Source organism: Budorcas taxicolor, chromosome 4, assembly GCF_023091745.1.
Source record: "Budorcas taxicolor isolate Tak-1 chromosome 4, Takin1.1, whole genome shotgun sequence".
NCBI classification, from domain to species: domain Eukaryota; kingdom Metazoa; phylum Chordata; class Mammalia; order Artiodactyla; family Bovidae; genus Budorcas; species Budorcas taxicolor.
The window spans coordinates 106,770,353-106,791,757 of record NC_068913.1 but is presented as its reverse complement, the minus strand read 5'-3'; the positions used below and the strand labels follow the sequence as shown (position 1 = coordinate 106,791,757).

Genomic DNA, 21,405 nt, shown 5'->3' with positions numbered 1-21,405 from the left:
CCATGTGCATTGGGAGCACAGGGTCTTAGCCACTGGACCACCAGGAAAGCTCCTCTAACCACTTTTTGTAATTAGTGTGTGTTCATCACTCAGTCGTGTCCGACTCTTTATGATCCCATGCACTGTAGCCCACTAGGCCCCTCTGTCCATGGAATTCTCCAGGTAAGAATACTGGAGTGGGTTGCCATTCCCTTCTCCAGGGGATATTCCTAACCCAGGGATCGAGCCCAGGTCTCCTGCACTGCAGGCAGATTCCTTACCATCTGAGCCATCAGGGAAGCACCAATGAGTACACATAGCCTTTACAGTAGGAAAAGTATGATAAAAGGAAACCTTCAGATGTAATATATCCTTGATAGTAAGACTTTGGTATTATTCACCCTCACCAGACCCCCTGTATCCAGCAGAGCACCATGCTAGTGAAATACTGAATAGTCATCGCCTTCTCGAGGCATGAGGCTAGGGAGATGGGCTGTTGGGTGGGACCAGAGAGGAGGAGTCCACGATAAAGGGGACTGAGCAGAGAGCCAGGTTGCAGTTATGGAACCAATGGGACATATGAAGACCTCCTTATTAAACGTAGTGACTTCAGATGAACTTCTTTTCTTAAAATTTTTTATTTTGACAATTTCAGATTTGCAGACATGTTGTAAGGAAAGTCCAAATAAATAATTCACAGACACTCTTCACCCAGACTCGTATCTGTTAACATTTTACTACATTTTCTTTCCACTCTATTTCAAGGAGATTCAGACACACAGAACAAGTCGGTATTAAGATATTCCATTTCCTAAATAATCCTGCAATCATTCCCCTCTATGAGAACCCCTTTGGCGGGGACCTTCCTCTTCCAGAGGCTACTCCCTTCCCCTCCTAGCCCCTCCCACTCCTTGGCCAAGAACACTGAACAGGAAGAAGTGTTTGCTCAGGGATGCTGGTGAGACAGAGACTACGTAAGGAAGGAAGGACACTGCCCACACACAAGGAGCCTGTTCTCACTGGAAGGGCCTCCACCCGCCACACCAAGCACAAGGGCACTGGGAAAGATCCCCACCTGCAGACCAGACCAGCCTTCCAGGGGGACATCAGGTGAGTCTCTGCGTGTCCTCTCTATACAGATTGTTGGCTCTGCTCCCAAGCCAAGGACCTCAGGGACACTTGTCCCGTCTGTCGGACTCCTGGCATAGTTTTCTGAAGACAGTGACTTCTGAGAGCTTTGACCATATGGCCAAGACTACAGATGAAAGGCCCGGGGAGCAAGGATCATTTCAAGGTTAAGGGTTCTCAAAGTCCAGGAGAGGATTTATTCATCAGACAGAGTTTAAGAGCCACAGATGGGAACAGGATTGAGGCTGAGAGCTAGGGATGGCAGAGGAGAGGCAGCACACCCAGTTCAGAGGTTCCCAAGGAGCACAAGCTCCTCCCTGTCTTCTGGGTGCTGGGTGCTGGGTCTCCTCCTTGCACCTATCAATGTCATGCCTGGCTTCCCAGCCCCTAAGGGGTGCTCTGAGAGTCCGGCACATCCCCCGCTGGAAAGAAGCCTTGTCCCAGATTCTGATGGTGATACTCTGCTCTCATGCCCACAGGCGGCCTCACCTCCTGCATCATGAACTGGCATATGATAATCTCTGGGCTTACAGTAGTGGTGCTTAAGATTGTTGGAATGACCTTATTTCTGCTTTATTGTGAGTATGTGATCAACCTCTTACCGCAACTCAGATTATACTGTTCTTGACTCTTCCCTTAGGATGCAGGGTTGAATATAAATGTTAAATGCTCAAGACTTTCCAGCTGAGGGCAGTTGATGGCCCTTCTCATTCCCAGACACACACAGTGAGCAGGGTACCTTGGTCTACCTTGGAGATACAAAACAGAGCTGTGTCTGATGATTAGACTTCCACACAAAATTTTTGCCACTGGAGTATTCATTGGGTAATCTGAGCTGAAGTACTCTGCAGTGCTTGTTATAGTTGCTAATTTGAAAATACAACTCCAGTCCAACCCAATGATAAGCTGTGGGACGTGCTAAGTCACTTCAGTTGTGTCTGAGTCTTTGCAACCCCATGGACTGTGACCCACCAGGCTCCTCTGTCCATGGGGATTCTCCAGCAAGAATATTGGAGTGGGTTGCCTCTCCAATGCCCTCCTCCAGGGATCTTCCCAACCCAGGAATCAAACCCAGTCTTTTAAGTCTCTTGCATTAGCAGGTAGGTCCTTTACCACTAGTGCCACCTGGAGCTACATTAAGGGTTAATGGGGTTTTACTGGGCAAGATATTTTCCTTTATGTACACAGAGACTAATTCATCCAAATGTTCAGAAAAAGAGGCCTCATATCAAAAGATTTTACCACAGTTGCAGCAAGTAAAATCTTCTCCAGCCTCAGAAGCCTGTGGGGAAGATAAATGAGGAAGGAAATGTGATTTGGAGGCAACAGTTGGGTAAGAGGTATCGACCATATGGCCCAATCTCAAGGTGCAGTTTCTACCACATAAGACAGCAGGATGAGAATGAGTGAATATGCCCACAGGAAGCACATGCCCACCTTGGCTGACCCGAGCCAGCGAGCTCAACCTGTCCCACTGACAGGCGCTATGTCCCACCAGCCCTACAGTAACGTCTGTCTGTAACACTCACTGCACAGCCACCTTTGAGGCTGAGTCAACAGCTGATTTTCTTTGCAGTCCCACAGATTTTTGGCGAAAATAATATCATCTTCATTCCCACAGAGAGCTCTGGAACAGGTAATGTACATGAAAATAACCTCCTCTCCCCTCTCCAGGTTCTTCTGTGCTTAAGTCTTAGAGACCTTTCTCAAAGCCTCCTTCCCCTAGACATTCTTCTGTAGAATGAGTTCATAAGGAGCTGATAATTGTTATAAGATGAATGAGTTCCAAAACTCCTATGTACAACATAGTGACTGTAAGTACTAACAGTGTATTGTATGCAAGGAAGTTGCTAGAAGAATAGATGCTAAATGTTCTCCCGACACACAAAAAAAGATGATTATGCGAGGTGATGGAGGAGTTAACCAACCTTATTGTGTTGATAATTCTGCAATAAGTACATGTATGAGATCATCATGTTGTATATTTAAACTTACACAATGTTATGTGTCAGTGATATCTCAATAAAGCTGGAAAAGTAAAATAAATGCAGCACACCCAGAAAAACAAAGATCTTCCAATTAATTTTCTTTTAGAGATGAGAAACCAAGACTAGACTTGGTGAAATTTCAGATTCTGTTTTCCTCTTGGGAATGAGGATGATTTGTATATAACTAGATGGACAGGGAGGCCTGGCATGCTGCGATTCATGGGGTCGCAAAGAGTCGGACACGACTGACGACTGAACTGAACTGAACTGAGTGTAATGTGATGTGAAAGTACTTTATAAACCCTGTCATTTAAAGAATTGTTTAAAGAAACCCATGCCCCACAAAAATCATCAAAAATTATATTCAACACCTTTTTTTTGGTGCCAAGCAGTATGATAGACCAAACACAGAAGGAGACTGAAAACAGGAGAAATTAGTCAGCTATCATCGATAAAGCACAAAGTCCAATGCCAGAAGCTATGGGGGATAAAGACATGTCAGGCATGGCTCTCCTTATGAACCCCACCTCCTTCTGAAGCTTTTCCAAGGATCTCCTTCTTACTTGCTCTTAAGACAAACCTATTACTAACCACATCTTTATCAGAAAGATGATTTTTTTTCTTCATTTTTGTAGCACCCGAAGCACCCAGTGAGTACAGTGAGCCAAAAGGAGGAAACGCTCATGAAATATGTATACAGTTCTGTTCAGTTATAATCCCCAAGTCGTTTCTAATGAAAACCAGGTTATGCTATATTACAAAGAGCCTTTGAGCAGGGGACTGAAATAAAAAGTGAATGCTAAGTTGCATGTTTTATATATGATTGTAAGTAGCTAACTGGCATCTGGGTAAACTAAACTGGTCTTCAACCACCATGGACAAACAACCGGTCCATTGAGGAAAAGTCTGATCGACCTCTGGAGCCACTGTAACTACTCACTCCAACAGCCAGTGTTCCCCAAAAATAATGAGGCCTCTTGGAGGCCTACTGATTCTCCTTTTATGTTTAAAGAGATGAATAGACTCTTCTGCCCACAGGAAATCTCTGGGGACTCCCCTGACAGTCCAGTGGTTAAGACTCTGTGCTTCTGCTGTGGGGGGTGGGGGCATGGATTCAACCCCTGGTCAAGGAAATAAGATCCCACATGCCATGTGGCATAGCCAAAAAACAAAAGAGAAACCTCTAGAATGTCCATCTGCCTCCTTGCCTGCCAACATCTTCTAATTCTGAATCTTGTTCCAGTTAGCACAGTCCTTAGAGCTGATAATTGCTGATGAGAGAGAGTCAAGAGCTGCCCATCAGGACTACGGGTTTTCACATAGGGTTTAAAGCACCAGCAGTGGGAAGAGTAGCAAAGGTGCTCTGTGGAGCCTGGAGAGAATCCCTCCAAACAGCTCTTTGGGGAAAACACTGTAAAAGGTATAGATGAGAAAGAACAGGGAGGTTTCCTTTCTGGTACTAAATGCATCTATTCCTCTTCCTTTCTCATGCTCTTTTTCTTGGCATTTCACACTGTCAAAAGTATATATGAGTGTGTGCCAAGTCATTTCAGTCGTGCCCAACTCTTTGCAACGCTATGGATTGTAGCCCACAGGCTCCTCTGTCCATCGGGATTCTCTAGGCAAGAATACTAGAGTGGCTTGCCGTGCCCTCCTCCAGAGCACCTTCCAAATCCAGGGATCGAACTCGCATCTTTTATGTCTCCTGCATTATCAGGCGGGTTCTTTACCACTAGAGGCACCTGGGAAGCCCGTCAAAGGTATATATGAGACACCAAAAAGGAGACATAAAATAGGACCCGAGGCAGGTCAAATCATAGTAGTAGTTGGATGGGCGTTCCAAAGGAAAAAAATCTGAAAAATTCCAACACAGAGAGGCAAAGAGTTCCTTGTTAATTCCACTGTCCATTCTGGACATCTGCTGTGACATTTGTGCATCACATCCATCATCCAGCTATCTTCAGGTTTTCTTTTCATTTCAGTTCCACAGATTTTGGGGAATGGCACTGTCAGCTTCACTCCAACTGAGAGCTACGGAACAGGTACTGTGCATGCTTTTACCCTCTCCACCTCCAGGTTCTTAGTTAGTGAATTCTTAGAGAATTTTCCCATTGTCTCCTTTCTTATGAAACTGCTTGACTCAATGGGGCCATAATGACCTTATCATCATTCTCTTCATGTTACAGACAGGGAAACTGGGGCTAAAGTGGATGAAATTCTTCCTGGATTGAAGAGAATTGTATTGGCATAATAATTATACAGAAACCCACATCCTACTGTCTTATGATTCACTCCCAAGGTGCACATCCAAAATCTCACTAATCTCATCCTGTCTTTTCTTGGATTTCTGTAGTCTGCCCCAAGGGGTGGGATTTTCATCAAGGAAGATGTTTTTTCTTGTCCAAATCGGAATTGTCTTGGAACAAGAGCATGAACTTTTGCAAAGAAAAAGGATCCACGTTGGCCATTGTCAACACGCCAGAGAAACTGGTGAGCCCATGGAATGGTAGAGAAAAGCAGCATCCCCTTCCCCGGCCTCAGTGGGTGGAGTCGAGTTGGTGGGGCAATTTGATTTGTGGAGCAGGGGATGGGTGGGGGTGGGATGGACACGGGGTGGGAGGCTCTTCTCAATAGCAGTGGGGTGTGTTCCTCGGACCCATCTGAGCTAATGAAATCCGCACTCTATGGTCTCTCCCATGAGCAGTGTGTTGGGGAGGGGCCAGGACATTTAAAACACAGGGAATGACTAAATGAGCTGATGTGTATAAAGCTTTTAAAACTATGGAATTCTTCACAGAGGTGAGCTGTTAATGTTTGATCCCAATCAGCCTAATAAGTAAGGAAGTTTTAAAATAACAAAGTAATATGCAAAACAAAGAATCAAGTCATAGAACTGGGGTTGCAGTGTGCAATTATGAGAGTAAAAATAGCTTACACTATATTAAAAAAAGCTTTATTATCTCTTTTTATCATAATAACAATTCTGAGGAGTTATAGTTCTTCATATTTTATATATGGGAAAACTAGGAAACCACCTATACTCCAATAAAAATTAGATTTTAAGAAGTGAATTTTTGTGCTTAAATAAATGGAATAAAATTTAAATATAAAAAATTTGGGCACAGGAAAATAATTTGATCAAGGTCATATACCCAATAAATGATAGCACATGGAATTGAATTGAGATCTCTCTAAGTCCAAAACCCACACTCTAATCAATTTTAGGTCTTCCCAGGTGGTGCTTGCTAGTGGTAAAGAATCTGCCTACTGATACAGGAGACAGACAAGAGCTGCGGGTTCAGTCCCTGGGTTGGGAAGATCCCCTGGAGGAGGAAATGGCAACCCGCTCCAGTATTCTTGCTTGGAGAATCCCCATGGACAGAGGAGCCTGGTGAGCTACAGCCCAGGGGGTTGCAAAGAGTCGGACACAACTGAGCAACTAAATTTTAGGCCATAATTTTATTTACAGTTGCCTCTCTTTCAAACCCTAAGTATTTGCTGAGCACTGCATTGGAAAAGGAAATGGCACCCCACTCCAGTGTTCCTGCCTGGAGAACCCCAGGGACAGGGGAGCCTGGTGGGCTGCTGTCTACGGCGTCGCACAAAGTCAGACACGACTGAAGCGACTCAGCAGCAGCAGACATTGTGCTGCCACAGCATTCTAGCTTCTTTCCTCTCTTCCCTTCCCACTTCCTCTAAAAAGTCCCTGGTGCTGAAGAGTTTATGAGAGCATCTCTGTGAATCTCAGTAGTAGGTGCCCAACAGTGAGCAGGGATGGTGATGATACAGCTCCTCTAGGGCTAAGGACTCAAGTGGGAAGAGAAAAGTGCCTTAAAGTGGAAAACCAAGAGCAAGACAGAGTGCAGAAAAGAGAAAAAGGAAAGAAGAAAAGAGGACAATGAGAAAGGAAGTCCATAACCTCTGTTCCTTTACTAAACCCTTAAGAGTTGATGCATCTCAAAAGCCATCCTTGGCATTCTCTGCCAATTACACTTATGCTAAGCCCAGAAAAAGCTCATCACACCAATGGCTTGCTAATGACTCTCATATCCATATCTTCAGTTCCCTTCCCTAGACCAGGAAGCGTATCACATTCCACTTTGATGTCTCAAAACCACCACAAACATACCATGCTTGAAATGAAATCAAATGTATTTTACTCCAACTGCTCCTCCTCTTGTACCCCAAATACTGGTGAGTCATCATGTCAACTGAAATGGAACACCGACAGTTTTCTGGGACTTTGCCTTTTCACTTTCCTCCTAAATTAGCTGCTAACCAAGTTCTTTCCCTGCTATCTCCACAGCAAATCATTCAGCTCTCCCCTGGATTTCTTTGGGATTCTTCTAATTTCTCTCCTTGCCCCTAGTTTTGCCACTTCTTACCTCTCCTCCACAGATCTGACTTACTAATTGCTCTAGGGCTCTAAACTATCTGTGCCATTTTCCAGAACCAAGTGAGTTAAAGTCCAGTTTCCCTAACATGACAGGTAAGCCTTGTATGGTCCAGCCTCTGCCTTCTCTCCAATCCTGTCTCTGAACCCACCTCCCTCCTATTTCTGCACCAACCGAATTCAGCATCTTGTAGTTCCACAGATGCTCCAGCCTGTGGCGCTAGTGGTAAAGAACTCGCCTGCCAATGCAGGAAATGAAGAGGAGCGGGCTGCATCCCTGGGTTGGGAAGATCCCCTGAAGGAGGAAATGGAAACCTACTCCAGTATTCTTGCCTGGAGAATCCAATGGACAGAGGAGCCTGACGGGCTACGGTCCATGGGGTCGGTCACAAAAAGTCGGACACAACTGAAGTGACTGAGCACGCACGCACACTGCAGTCGGCCTGTGATCTAATGCTTCCTGTTCCAGGAAGTCCAACCCTGACCACCCCACCCCCCGACACACACACCCCGCTCCTAGCACTTGCCTTGCAGTAACTATCTCCCCAAACCCATCTCACATATTACCTCATCTACAGTCTTTATGATATAGACTCCGAAATCCAGGTATAATTATTCACTTCCTCCTTTCTCCCTGGGCATGCATGCATGCTAAGTTGCTTCAGTCACATCTGACTCTATGAGACCCCATGGACTGTAGCCCACCAGGCCCCTCTGTCCATGGGACTCTCCAGGCAAGAATACCAGAATGGATTGCCATGCCCTCCTCCAGGGGATCTTCCTGACCCAAGGATCCAACCCGCATCTCCTGTGGCTCCTGCATTGAAGGTGGATTCTTTACCTCTGAGCCATGGGGGAAGCCCTCCTGGTCCATATCTAATACATATTTCCTAAAAGCACTATACCTGGGATGCCCTACTATGGCTGGTCAACTCGTCTATCTTCTCTCTTTTTTTTTTTTTTTTTAGTTTTTTATTTTTTTTAATTTTAAAATCTTTAATTCTTACATGCATTCCCAAACATGAACCCCCTTCCCACCTCCCTCCCCATAACATCTCTGTGGGTCATTCCCATGCACCAGCCCCAAGCATGCTGTATTCTGCGTCAGACAGACTGGCGATTCAATTCTTACATGATAGTATACATGTTAGAATGCCATTCTCCCAAATCATCCCACCCTCTCCCTCTCCCTCTCCCTCTGAGTCCAAAAGTCCGTTATACACATCTGTGTCTTTTTTGCTGTCTTGCATACAGGGTCGTCATTGCCATCTTTCTAAATTCCATATATATGTGTTAGTATACTGTATTGGTGTTTTTCTTTCTGGCTTACTTCACTCTGTATAATCGGCTAATTAAAAGCTTCTGCACAACAAAGGAAAATATAAGCAAGGTGAAAAGACAGCCTTCTGAATGGGAGAAAATAATAGCAAATGAAGCAACTGACAAACAACTAATCTCAAAAATATACAAGCAACTTATGCAGCTCAATTCCAGAAAAATAAATGACCCAATCAAAAAATGGGCCAAAGAAAACTAAATAGACATTTCTCCAAAGAAGACATACGGATGGCTAACAAACACATGAAAAGATGCTCAACATCACTCATTATTAGAGAAATGCAAATCAAAACCACAATGAGGTACCACTTCACACCAGTCAGAATGTCTGCGATCCAAAAATCTGCAAGCAATAAATGCTGGAGAGGGTGTGGAGAAAAGGGAACCCTCCTACACTGTTGGTGGGAATGCAAACTAGTACAGCCACTATCTTCTCTTATTAGATCCGCAGATTTTCAACATGTTGGGATAACTGAGGTTTTAGAAATGGTGATGAAATCTATTCCTCTCTTTCCAGAAACATTACATAAGCACAATATTTTTAATAAAATTCCAGCGGTTTTATAGATCCGTGTAGAAACCATCCCTGCTTCCAGCAAGAGATAGAAGGGTTAAGAACCCTTGTTTTAGACCATGGGTCAGCAAACATTTTTTTAAAACATAGATGGTGTATATTTTACACTTTTCAGGTCATATGTCCTCTGTCACAACTACTTAATAGTGCCATCATAGTTCAAAAGCAGCTATACACAATCTGCAACAAATTGCCATGGCTTGTTCCATTAAAACCTTGTTTATAAAAATTTGCTCCAGTCTGAATTTGACCCACTGCCCATATCTTGCCAACCCATTTTAGATCATAAATTTTTTTAAAAGAAGCAAATTTATTTCTGTATCTCCAACCTAATACAATGCCTGGCACACAACAGATACTCAAAAAAAGTTTACTTAATGAGTAAATCTGGTAATCAAGCTTTAAAAATAATTATTTCAGGGAAGAAAAATGTTAGGAAAGGAGCAATAAAGGCAGTAATCATGGGGATGGAGAGAATACTTAAGTGGGCTTGGATAGCCACTGATAATGGGAGGAATGTGAAGAATACAGGAGAGTCCAGGGGACTCCCAGGTTCCTGGCCACAGTGATTTGTGACCCATTAATTTAATGCAGGAAGTAAGATGTCTAAGGTCACTGTCATTTTAGCAGGCACTCAATCAGTTCAGTTCAGTTCAGTCGCTTAGTCGTGCCTGACTTTTTGTGACCTCATGAACCGCAGCATGCCAGGCCTCCCTGTCCATCACCAACTCCCGGAGTTTACCCAAACTCATGTCTTTTGAGTCATTGATGCCATCCAACCATCTCATCCTCTGTCATCCCCTTCTCTTCCTGCCCTCAATCTTTCCCAGCATCAGGGTCTTCTCCAATGAGTCAGTTCTTCGCATCAGGTGGCCAAAGTATTGGAGTTTCAGCTTCAGTGTCAGTCCTTCCAATGAACACCCAGGACTGATCTCCTTTAGGATGGACTTGTTGGATCTCCTTGCAGTCTAAGGGACTCTCAAAAGTCTTCTCCAACACCACAGTTCAAAAGCATCAATTCTTCAGCACTCAGCTTTCTTTATAGTCCAACTCTCACATCCATACATGACTACTGGAAAAACCATAGCCTTGACTAGACAGAATTTTGTTGGCAACTGATTATTTCTTGTGGCATTATCAGCTTTGGCAACACACTTTCAAATCTCCCTGTTTTTGCTTGCCAAGTATTCAAGGAATTTTCTTAATCCAGTTTTGCTATTGCTGCTGCTAAGTCGCTTCAGTCATGTCTGACTCGCTGCGACCCCATAGATGGCAGGCCACCAGGCTTCTCTGTCCACAGGATTCTCCAGGCAAGAATACTGGAGTGGGTTGCCATTTCCTTCTCCAAGATGATCCAATCTTATTTGGAATGTAAAACTTCTGGCAATGAAAACATTCTTATGCAGAGTAGATCAAAGAAAGTTGTATTTTAAATTACCCTTTTTTAGATGGTATAGTCTCCTCCTCCTTCATTTTCAGTGCATCAGCATCACCTTGGAATTTGTTCAGTTCAGTTCAGTCGCTCAGTCGTGTCCGACTCTTTGCGACCCCATGAATCGCATCACGCCAGGCCTCCCTGTCCATCACCAACTCCCGGAGTTCACTCAGACTCACATCCATCGAGTCAGTGATGCCATCCAGCCATCTCATCCTCTGTCGTCCCCTTCTCCTCCTGCCCCCAATCCCTTCCAGCATCAGAGTCTTTACCAATGAGTCAACTCTTCGCATGAGTGGCCAGAGTACTGGAGTTTCAGCTTTAGCATCATTCCTTCCAAAGAAATCCCAGGGCTGATCTCCTTCAGAATGGACTGGTTGGATCTCCTTGCAGTCCAAGGGACTCTCAAGAGTCTTCTCCAACACCACACTTCAAAAGCATCAATTCTTTGGCGCTCAGCCTTCTTCACAGTCCAACTCTCACACCCATACTTGACCACAGGAGAAACCATAGCCTTGACTAGATGGACCTTAGTCGGCAAAGTAATGTCTCTGCTTTTCAATATGCTATCTAGGTTGGTCATAACTTTTCTTCCAAGGAGTAAGCATCTTTTAATTTCACGGCTGCAGTCACCATCTGCAGTGATTTTGGAGCCCTCACAAATAAAGTCTGACACTGTTTTCACTGTTTCCCCATCTATTTCCCATGAAGTGATGGGACCAGATGCCATGATCTTTGTTTTCTTAATGTTGAGCTTTAGGCCAACTTTTTCACTGTCCACCTTCACTTTCATCATGCAAATTCTTGGTCCCTTACACCAGACCCTTAAACCTGAGCCCAGCAATCTATGTTTTAACAAGACCACCGCATGATTTTGATGCTCTGGGTAAAATGAGAATCACTTCTCTAGGGCTGGTGGGCAGTGCCAGGAATAGCCAGCCCTGGAGTCCTTTACTTGTTCCCAGAATCAGATATAATCATGAGCCCATTGGCATGAAGGAAGCAACAGAAAATAACTTTTTGCTGATTGTTTTATCTCTTTTTAATTTCTAGAAATTTCTCCAGGACATAACTGGTGCTGAGAAGTATTTTATTGGCTTATTATACCAGCCTGTAGACAAAAAGTGGCGCTGGATCAACAACGCTGAGTTTAACAACATGTACGTGGACATCTCACATTTTTCTGGGATCTTAGCTGCCTCTAGAGACTAGATCCAAGACTCAGTGGGTTTATCCTCGGACAGCACAAAGGCTGAGACTTAGCTGCATGTTCTCTTCCTCTCCTTTATTCCAACCCACTTATTCCCAGAGACACATTTTGGGGGTAAATTTTTTATTATGGAAAATATCAAATATTTCTGAGTAGAGAGGACTGTTCATTCAACAAATTATTTTGTTCAAATCAAGATCCAAACAAATCCACATACATATCATGTTTAATACATCTCATAAGTATCTTTTAACCCTGAGATCACATTTTTTTAACTAAGTTCTTACAAGTTCCCCAGATGTGGCTTCTCTATCTAAAGAAAGGTTATTATAAACAAGTTGTCTATGCCTTAAAGCTATTAAACTTTAGCTCCCAAGATCTATGTCCTATGTACTATTCCATGGCCATAGCCATGGTGGGGAACATGACTTCCCAGTGGACCTATGAAAACAGTGAGTCAGATAGAAAGCAAGTCAGTTCCCCAAACTATAACCAGCTGCTCACAGAGAGGAGTAAGTGAACATTCATTCAGGCCCTTGCTAAGCACTTTACACATCATTCCTTGTAGTATTCGCAATGATGCTATTAGGAAAAGCCTTTATTGATTCCCCCTTAACAGACAGCTGAATTGAGGATGAGAGACTTAGAAATGTGTTGAATATCACAAAGCCAGGGTGTGGTAGAGCTGCAGTTCGACCCTGCATCCACTTGGCTGCAAAACTTATGACCGTCCCATGAAACCAGACTATTTCCTGTCGGACTGAAAGACAGTTAAAAGAGGTATGAAAAGACCAACCAGGTTTTTCATAAAGCCAGCTGGTGTCCAGGAAAGGAAGAGAAATCTCCTTCCACCTTCTCCTCTTGGGCCTCCTGTTGAAAACACAGGACCTCCAGCACTGAAACATTATGTCTGGGAGAAAAGAGGACAAACAACCCATGAGGTGTTTCTAACCAAACAGAGTCAGTTAATCCAAGACAACGAGTCCATAAAAGCTCACAGGAGAGCTGACAGGAAAGCATCAGTTTTTGAGCTGGATTTGGGGTTGTTGCTGCTGCTGCTGCTAAGTCGCTTCAGTTGTGTCTGACTCTGTGCAACCCCATAGATGGAAGCCCACCAGGCTCCTCTGTCCCTGGGACTCTCCAGGCAAGAATACTGGAGTGGGTTGCCATTTCCTTCTCCGTGGGGATGCTGAGGGGGTACCAGAACCAGGAAAATGCAGGCTGAAAAGACGGGCCTTAACCATGCTTTCTTTTCTCAACTAGCATTACCAATCCGATTCAGAATTTCCACTGCGTGACCATAGGCCTAACAAAGACATATGATGCTGCTTCATGTAACATTACCTACCGCTGGATCTGTGAGAAGAAGGCCCAATGATGAAGTTCTCTGTTGGCCTCTGACAAGAACAACAAATATACAGCAGAGATAGCAAATGATCATATTGGCAATTGGGACTGATCTGGGAGATACAAAACATCAAATTCCTACATCTGTCTTCCACAGGTCACTGGAGAACCCGCTAATAGCTCCTCAGTGCCAAAGCACCAGGCCCTCCACAAATATACTTGCAGACACACAGCTGAGGCAAACTCCTCATTCTGAATCAGCAGCCCCCCAAGACCCTATTTCCTGTGAGAGACACACCCGTGGGTTTGGATCTACACGGGTCAACTGATCAAATGATATCTTTATCCATCTGTCTACTAGTAGAGGTCCTTGGCTACTGGGGGAAATCAGCTTCTGCATTCCACCTTGGGGGACTGGATACTATTAATATCACCAGGAGACAGACTCAGTTTGATGGAGACAACTGGTTGATACAGAGATGAGGTCTGCTTCTATAGAACCAAGGATTTCTGACTGATCAACAGGCTTTGTTTTGTCCTCAGAGCACATGACCATACTACCAGGGAGAAACTGCAGACTGAGCAGGTGTGAACGTTATTTAAAGAATAGCAAGAGTGGAAGAGGGATAAACTCAGCTTCTGGAGCTCACTTTTGTTCCCAAGAGACCCCTGTTCTCATACCCTCCAGCCTACCTGGGGAGGGACAGCAGAGGCCCTCTTCAATCTGCTTTGAGGCCAGGCCTAGGAATGGTCTTGAGAGCTAAGCTAGGACCAGAGACAGCACTGTTCATGGGAATTGAGAGGGAGCTGGGCAGGGCAGGAATCTGCTAGGAAACCTCTCTGAAGACTACCTAACACCCAAGATGACCACACTTCAGAAAACTGAATCTCTGTTCTTCAGCAAAGTCCTAAAGAAATAAGCTAAATATTTCCTTGGTCTTGGCCTGAATCTCCTTTTGAATGGGTTTTGATGACCTGTTTGTTGAGTATTTATTAATAGTTTGGTATAGTTCCTCGGGTCCCAGTAGTCATAACGTATTCCTGCCTGCAGTTCTAGAGAGATGACGCTGCCAGGTACAATCTACTCTCCCCAAAGACGCCAGCACTGGTTGGTACCACCCTGACCCAGGACTGGCCCAACTGACCACAGACTAGAAAAAGAGGAGGACTGCTCAAGGAGACATTGGATGGAGCCAAGTTGTGGGCATTTGGTAGAAAGGGAACTCCAGGAACACAGGAAAGCCATACACAGGAGGAAAAAGAGCTCATTTGGCCATACTGAAAGAAAGGCAAGAGAAAGGTAGAAAAGTCTTGTGGACATCCTATCTGTCCTCTGTACTTGCAGGAAGACATCAGCTACAGACCCTTCTCAGTACGTGGAAAAGAGAAAAGAAATACATATGTGTTTTAATTTAACAAGAATTAAGCCATAAGAACAGAGTCATTGGAAAAGACCCTGATGCTGGGAAAGATTGAAGGCAGGAGGAGAAGGGGACAACAGAGGATGAGATGATTGGATGGCATCACTGACTCAATGGACATGGGTTTGAGCAAGCTCCAGGAGTTGGCGGTGGACAGGGAAGCCTGGCGTGCTGCAGTCCATAGGGTCGCAAAGAGTCAGACACAACTGAGTGACTGAACTGACTGACTGAAGCCATGAGGGAAGTTTGCATAAAACTACTAGAAATTATAGTCACTCAAGTAAAGAGATCACCATTTATGTCTAATAAAAATGTACTACAATGATTGTGAACATCACTTTATGTATGTCGAATTAAATTGATGACAGTTTTATATTTTATTACAACACTAAGCTCTGTTTCTATATTCCTAGGCTTCCCAATTTGGGATTAGTTAGCATGGCGACTTACAATGTTTAAAAATGAGATTAATACATTATATGTTAGAACTTGCATGAAGGAGGTTATTAGAAGCATTGAACTGGCCAAAAAGTTTTCATTCAGAGTTTATCCCAAATGAATTTTTGGCCAGCCCAGCAATTTGCATCTTGGTGGAGTGGATGTTGGAATGATATTAGAACTCAGTGGAGATACAAGCTCTCTGATGGTGTCAGTGACAAGCAAGTGCTACAGGGAAGGAAGGCAGAGGTTGAAAGCGTGGTAAAGGAAAGAACGAACAGAATTCTGAGCTAAGGTAAGCCCCAGGATTCTGACAGCAAAAGGAAAACCACAACCCTTCTGTTTGGCAAAGGGAGAACTGAGGTTGCCACACTTCCGTTTTATGAAAGAATAAGTCGCAGGCTTTCATAGTCAGGAAATGTAGACACTGAGTGGTTTCCCTGGTGGGCGGCTCAATTTTTCCCCAAGATGAGGCGGTACTTCCGTACAAGTTCTAACCACAGGGAGCTGGGATGGGGCTGTTGGTGAGGGGAGCTGGGAGCAAATATGTGGACTTTGGTTTAAGTTCATTACTAGAGAATGGGCTTCCCTAGTAGCTCAGACAGTAAAGAATCCAGCTGCAATATACAAGACCCAGGTTCGATCCCTGGGTCAGGAAGATTCCCTGGAGAAGGAAATGGCAACCCACTCCAGTATTCTTGTCTGAAGAATTCCATGGACAGAGGAACCTGGCAGGCTACAGTCCACCGGGGCCCAAAGAGTCAGACATGACTGAGTGACTTTCACTTTCACTGGAGAATGGGGGGAGGGTTGCTAAATCCTTAGAAGGGTAAGTAACTGTAGCCTTATTGGGAAGCAGTGGTATTATTTTTTTAAAAAAAGCAATGGAAATTTAATAAATTATTGGATTAGAGTTTTGATTGTACATTCAATATGATATGTGAATCCATATGGATTTCTTACTCATTCTGTGCCTTGATTCCCTTACCTATTACATGAAGCAGTAATACCTGGCTCACAAAACTCTTTTAGATATATATGAAATAATATCCACACTGTGTGTGTATTTCAACAGCAGTACACAATCAGGGACACACATTGTGGAAGATTTGAAGTTGAGATCTTCATCCAAGAAGTTGCTCTTTAATTTGCAAGAAGCTGAATGTAGGCAAGACACCATTTCTCACAACCTGTTTACTCCTTTACAATATGGGAATAAAAACCTGCCCAAGTCAGGGAAAGGTGGCCCAAAATTTCTGTGGCCTCCTGGACATCAATGCCATGCTTTCCTTGTCTCTGGCTTACACACAAATTCCTCCTCTCTGTGTGACCTACTGGTCCCATGAGTAAAGTCACTGATCCTCTTGTCCTCAGTGTTGACAAATCAACATGGATGGATGGATGACTGAAGGCATCAGGTATAGGCAGCCTTTGCCCATTGTCCCTGCTGCCAACCCCCTACTTCCAGAAGCCTTTGTCTTCCGGTTAGTCCTATTTTACCCGCTGAGTTTCTCGCAACACAGACCAAGTAACAGTGCAGTAGAAGTCTTAGCTCTCCCCTACTTTCCCCTCACCTCTGACTGACGTGGTGATTTAGGATTCACCAAAGTCTCCTGCAGTGGGTCCTCAAGCTTCCTTCAGACCATCTTCACTACCAGCCATGAGTCTGAGGCAGCAGAGGTATTTGAATATCTCCAAAGCTACAGTTCATGGTCAATGTCTCTCAACTGCAGGTACAAAGAACTGAATCAATCACAATGCTTCATTTACAAGGCATTCCCACCCTTGGTACATACAAGATCTTCTTCTATGTACATATAACTTCAGGGGACCTCTGGGTGCACAGTGTCGTTAGAGGAAGTATGTTTCAAGTACAGCACAAAGACCCGTGTAACATTCAAAGAAGAAGCTGAAGATATAGAAGATTTTTATGATGTTCCGTGAGTTTTAGAGCTATCAAGAAAGTGTTATGAGAACTTCTCTTGTGAGATCATCAAAGTCATCAATAACCTACACATAGTGAAATCCAGTGGTCATCTTACTTGACCTCTCAGGACAATATGACATAGTATATCAAGACATGACTCTTCTGGTTTACCTCCCATTGTGGTGGCCATTACCCAGTCTCCCTCACTGACTCCTATTCATTAGTTGGTCCCTAAATATTGAAAACTCAGGGCATTATTATTCTCTTTATCTGTGCTTCATCCCTTGGCCAATCAGTTATTCTCATAGCTTTAAATACCACCTACACTCACTCTTGGGCTTCCCTGATAGCTCAGTTGGTAAAGAATCCACCTGCAGTGCAGAAGACCCCAGTTCAATTCCTGGATCAGGAAGATCCAGTGGAGAAGGGATAGGCTACCCACTCCAGTATTCTTTGACTTCCTTTGTGGCTCAGCTGTTAAAAGAATTCACCTGCAATGCAGGAGACCTGGGTTCACCAAAGAATTGATGTTTATGAACTGTGGTGCTGGAGAAGACTCTTGAGAGTCCCTTGGACTACAAGGAGATCAAACCAGTCAATCCTAAAGGAAATCAGTCCTGAATATTCATTGGAAGGACTAATGTTGAAGCTGAAGTTCCAGTGCTTTGGCCACCTGATGAGAACTGACTCACTGGAAAAGACCCTAATGCTGGGAAAGATTGCAGGCAGAAGGAGAAGGGGACGACAGAGGATGAGATGGTTGGATGGCATCACCAACTCATTGGACATGAGTTTCAGCAAGCTCCCGGGATTGGTGATGGACAGGGAAGCCCAGTGTGCTGAAGTCCATGGGGTAGCAAAGAGTCAGACATGACTGAGCAACTGAACTGAACTGAATTGAATATTCACTCTCAAATTTATATATCCAGCCTGAAGTTCCCTGAACTCCAGGGCTTTATGTCTGACTTCTCAACATGTTCTCTTAGACAGTTAATATTAGACATCTCACACTTAATTTGTTCATAACTGAGCTCTTGATATTCCCCCCAAACTGGCTCATTCCATGGTACCATCTCAGTCAACAGAATTTCATCTCAGTTAATACAATTTTATCCTTCTAGTTTTTTAGATCCTCCCCCCCCAAAAAATGTATAGTCACTAACTCATCTCTTTTTTCATATCAAATCCAAACAAATGCTGTTGTCTATAGATTGATATAAATAAGATGATATTATATTAGATTAGTTATATATAAAATAAAGTCTTTAGAAACAGACTTTACTGCCATCACCTTCACCCAAATGATTATCACCTGTTGCCTAGTTATTGTAAAGGTCTATGACAGGGAGGCCTGGCGTGCTGCGGTTCATGGGGCCGCAAAGAGTCGGACATGACTGGGTGACTGAACTGAACTGAACTGATGGCTAATTAGACAATCATCTAAAATATTCACTCTCTTCATCCCTGTCAAAGCAAAACTTGCCCTGGACAACACTAAACAGGCAAAGAAGACTATTCAAGGTTATCACAACAGGAAAGGGAACCCATGCCTGCACTATCTTCACTCAAAGAGTGGGAGAGTTTTTAACCATAGACATGAACTGCTGGAAAAGTACTGAAGGACTTTAGCCAGGAGAGGTTGATCAATAGATGTTGAGCACACTGAGTTTTCCTGAGTTTGTAAAAGGTGTTTTTCTGTGATGAGTCCATCTCTGCTTGCTATCTGGTATCCATCAAAGTCAGGCTCATCCCCTCCCACAGAGACTGGGAATAAGGGCACTTTCTTCCTTGATGATTATGTTTCAAAGGTATGGCTCCCAAGTCCCAAGAAAATCCTCCTTGGGATGTAAAACTGGCAGCAGGTTTTTTAAAAAGTTTACATCTCAAAGGAACAGAAAAAGATTTTACAATTGCAACTGTCCTAATACAAATGCCAGGGGCCTAGAGTCAGGAATAAGCCCAGCTTAAGTTTAGTCAAGCCAAGAGAATTAAGGACATCTTGGTAAACCTCTGCCTGGCCTCATGTCCTGCAGCAGCATATTATCCACACTTTGATTCTGGGTATTTTTCCATGTAACTGGCTTTGAACAATACAATGAGACTGAAGATTCAGTATGCCAGATCTGAGCCCAGGTCCTAAGAGGCCGCTAGTGTTTCCACCTGGGCTTTCTTGTGTTCTGCCGTCATTATAGGAAAAACATGCCCAGGTGAGTCTGCTGGGCCCAGAAAGAGGAAAGATACCCCAGTTGCAACATCAGTGGAGAGCCAGCCATAAAGCAGCTGACTACCATCCAATTCTTAGACTCATAGATAAGTCCTCCTGATCAGCAGAGCCACCGGCTAAGCTGAGCTTTGATAAGCTGCAACCCTAACGCATGAAAATAAAAGCTTACCATTGTACATCACTGGAGCTTTGTGTGTGTGTCCTATATAGCAAAAGTTAATGGATCTCCCTCCTTCTTTCTTCCTGTCCTTCAGCTGATTGCCTACCCAGGAGTCAGAATAATCTTGTTAAAGTACTAGGCAGATTCTGTCACTATTCTTCAATATCCTGCAATAGTTTTCCCCTTCACTCCTAAAAAAAAAAAAAACAAATGTCTTTAAAAGACCTACAAGGCTCTACATGATCTAAATCTCAATTACCTCTCTGATTTCATTTTCTCTTACCCATCTTGGCTTACTCCATTCCAGCATGTTGCTTATGCCTTCCCTGGGATCTCTCTGCTTATTGTTTGCATGCCTGGAATGTTCTTTAACTAATGTCTACATGACTCACTACTTCACCTCTTTCAAACTTTTCCTAACAACCTTATTTAAAATTTCAGCACTCTCCCAACGGATAGTTCCTTTCATTCCTATTTCACTTTTCCACCATCTAACATACAATTTTGTTGCCAATTTTACAAAGATACAGTTCACATATAATAAAGCTCACACATTTAAAATATACAATCCTAATTTACAAGGGTGCAAAATTGAATTAGTAAGTCTTAAGATATAAGAGAAATGCGTTTATTAACTTTTTCATAGGCATACGTATGTATGATTATGTATGTAATAATAAAATAATAAGAATATTGAAGGGTATAGAGTGAAAAGTCTTGATCCCCTCCTCATTCTATCTGCCAATTCTCACTACTATAATCCAACTGTAAACCATCTATTAGGTTTTTCTGACGGTGCTCATATGAAAATATAAGCGAATATGAATCTATATGCATCCTATTCCTTCCTAACACAAAAGGATGAATAATAAATTCAATGTACTTTACTTTTCTCACTTTACAATATAGACCAAAGATTGTTTCTAATTATTTAAGAAAGAGCTTCTTTAATCTTTCTATAGCTAGATATTTTATTATACAGACGAAACATAATTTATTTAACCAGTCACTATTGACATTAGTTATCAATTTTTGTTATTACAAAGATGCTGTAAAAAAGATGCTGATAAAATTGTGCTAATGACATAAGAAACAGGGGGTCAGTTAGGAACCAGGGTGATGATTAGAGGAATGATGAGAATGGCAATGCTCGAGAAAAGGAAGAAGGACAAATTTGTGAGAAGCTGGAAAATGGTGTGGTGAACTTGGGGTGTGTGAGGGGGAAAGGAAAAGAAGAGCCCAGAAGTGAATCAAAGACCTGGAACCACAGAAAGAGAGCTACAGAGAGGAAGGAGGAAAGAAAGTAGCAGGAGAGGATGAACACAATTGCTGGTCGAGAGAATCTACAGGGAAGTCACTGTCACTGATGAACCTTGGAGCAGAAGCCTCAATAATGTTGATCCCTGAAGTTGGACTTGGTATCACTCACGGAAGTAATATAGGGAACTTCTGGCAATGAGAAAACCAGAAAATCACAGAACAATATAGGCGAGGATGACCCAGCACCTAGAATCAAACATTTAGGTCAGCTGTAAGACAATGAACAACATTTTGAATGCTTTTCCCTTTCAAACATCTCAGCGTTTTTTAATGACTTGTATATTTACAGTTCTTACATTTATTTTGTGAGAAGCATTTTAATATGTATTAATGAATATAAGCACTTAAAAAATAACCATCTACCATATAGGAATGACTCACTTATCAATTGAAGCAATGTCAGTATTTAAAAGTTAAATTGTAGATCACAAACAGTTTGCAAATGAAAATGATTATTTCAGATTTTAATCAGTGCTTTCAGCTTACTCAGGCCCAAGGCAATGAGTCCATCCTTGGGACACAG

General features: G+C 43.2%; 1 protein-coding gene across 1 annotated transcript; it reads left to right on the top strand.

Annotated features, from left to right (window-relative positions):
- Positions 1-1,606: 1,606 nt before the first annotated feature.
- On the top strand, positions 1,607-13,423 carry CLEC5A (C-type lectin domain containing 5A). The gene is made up of 6 exons (XM_052639197.1): positions 1,607-1,685; positions 2,684-2,743; positions 5,078-5,137; positions 5,449-5,585; positions 11,889-11,995; positions 13,309-13,423. The coding sequence occupies exons 1-6, from the start codon at positions 1,607-1,609 to the stop codon at positions 13,421-13,423; spliced, it is 558 nt and encodes a 185-aa protein (XP_052495157.1).
- Positions 13,424-21,405: the final 7,982 nt, after the last annotated feature.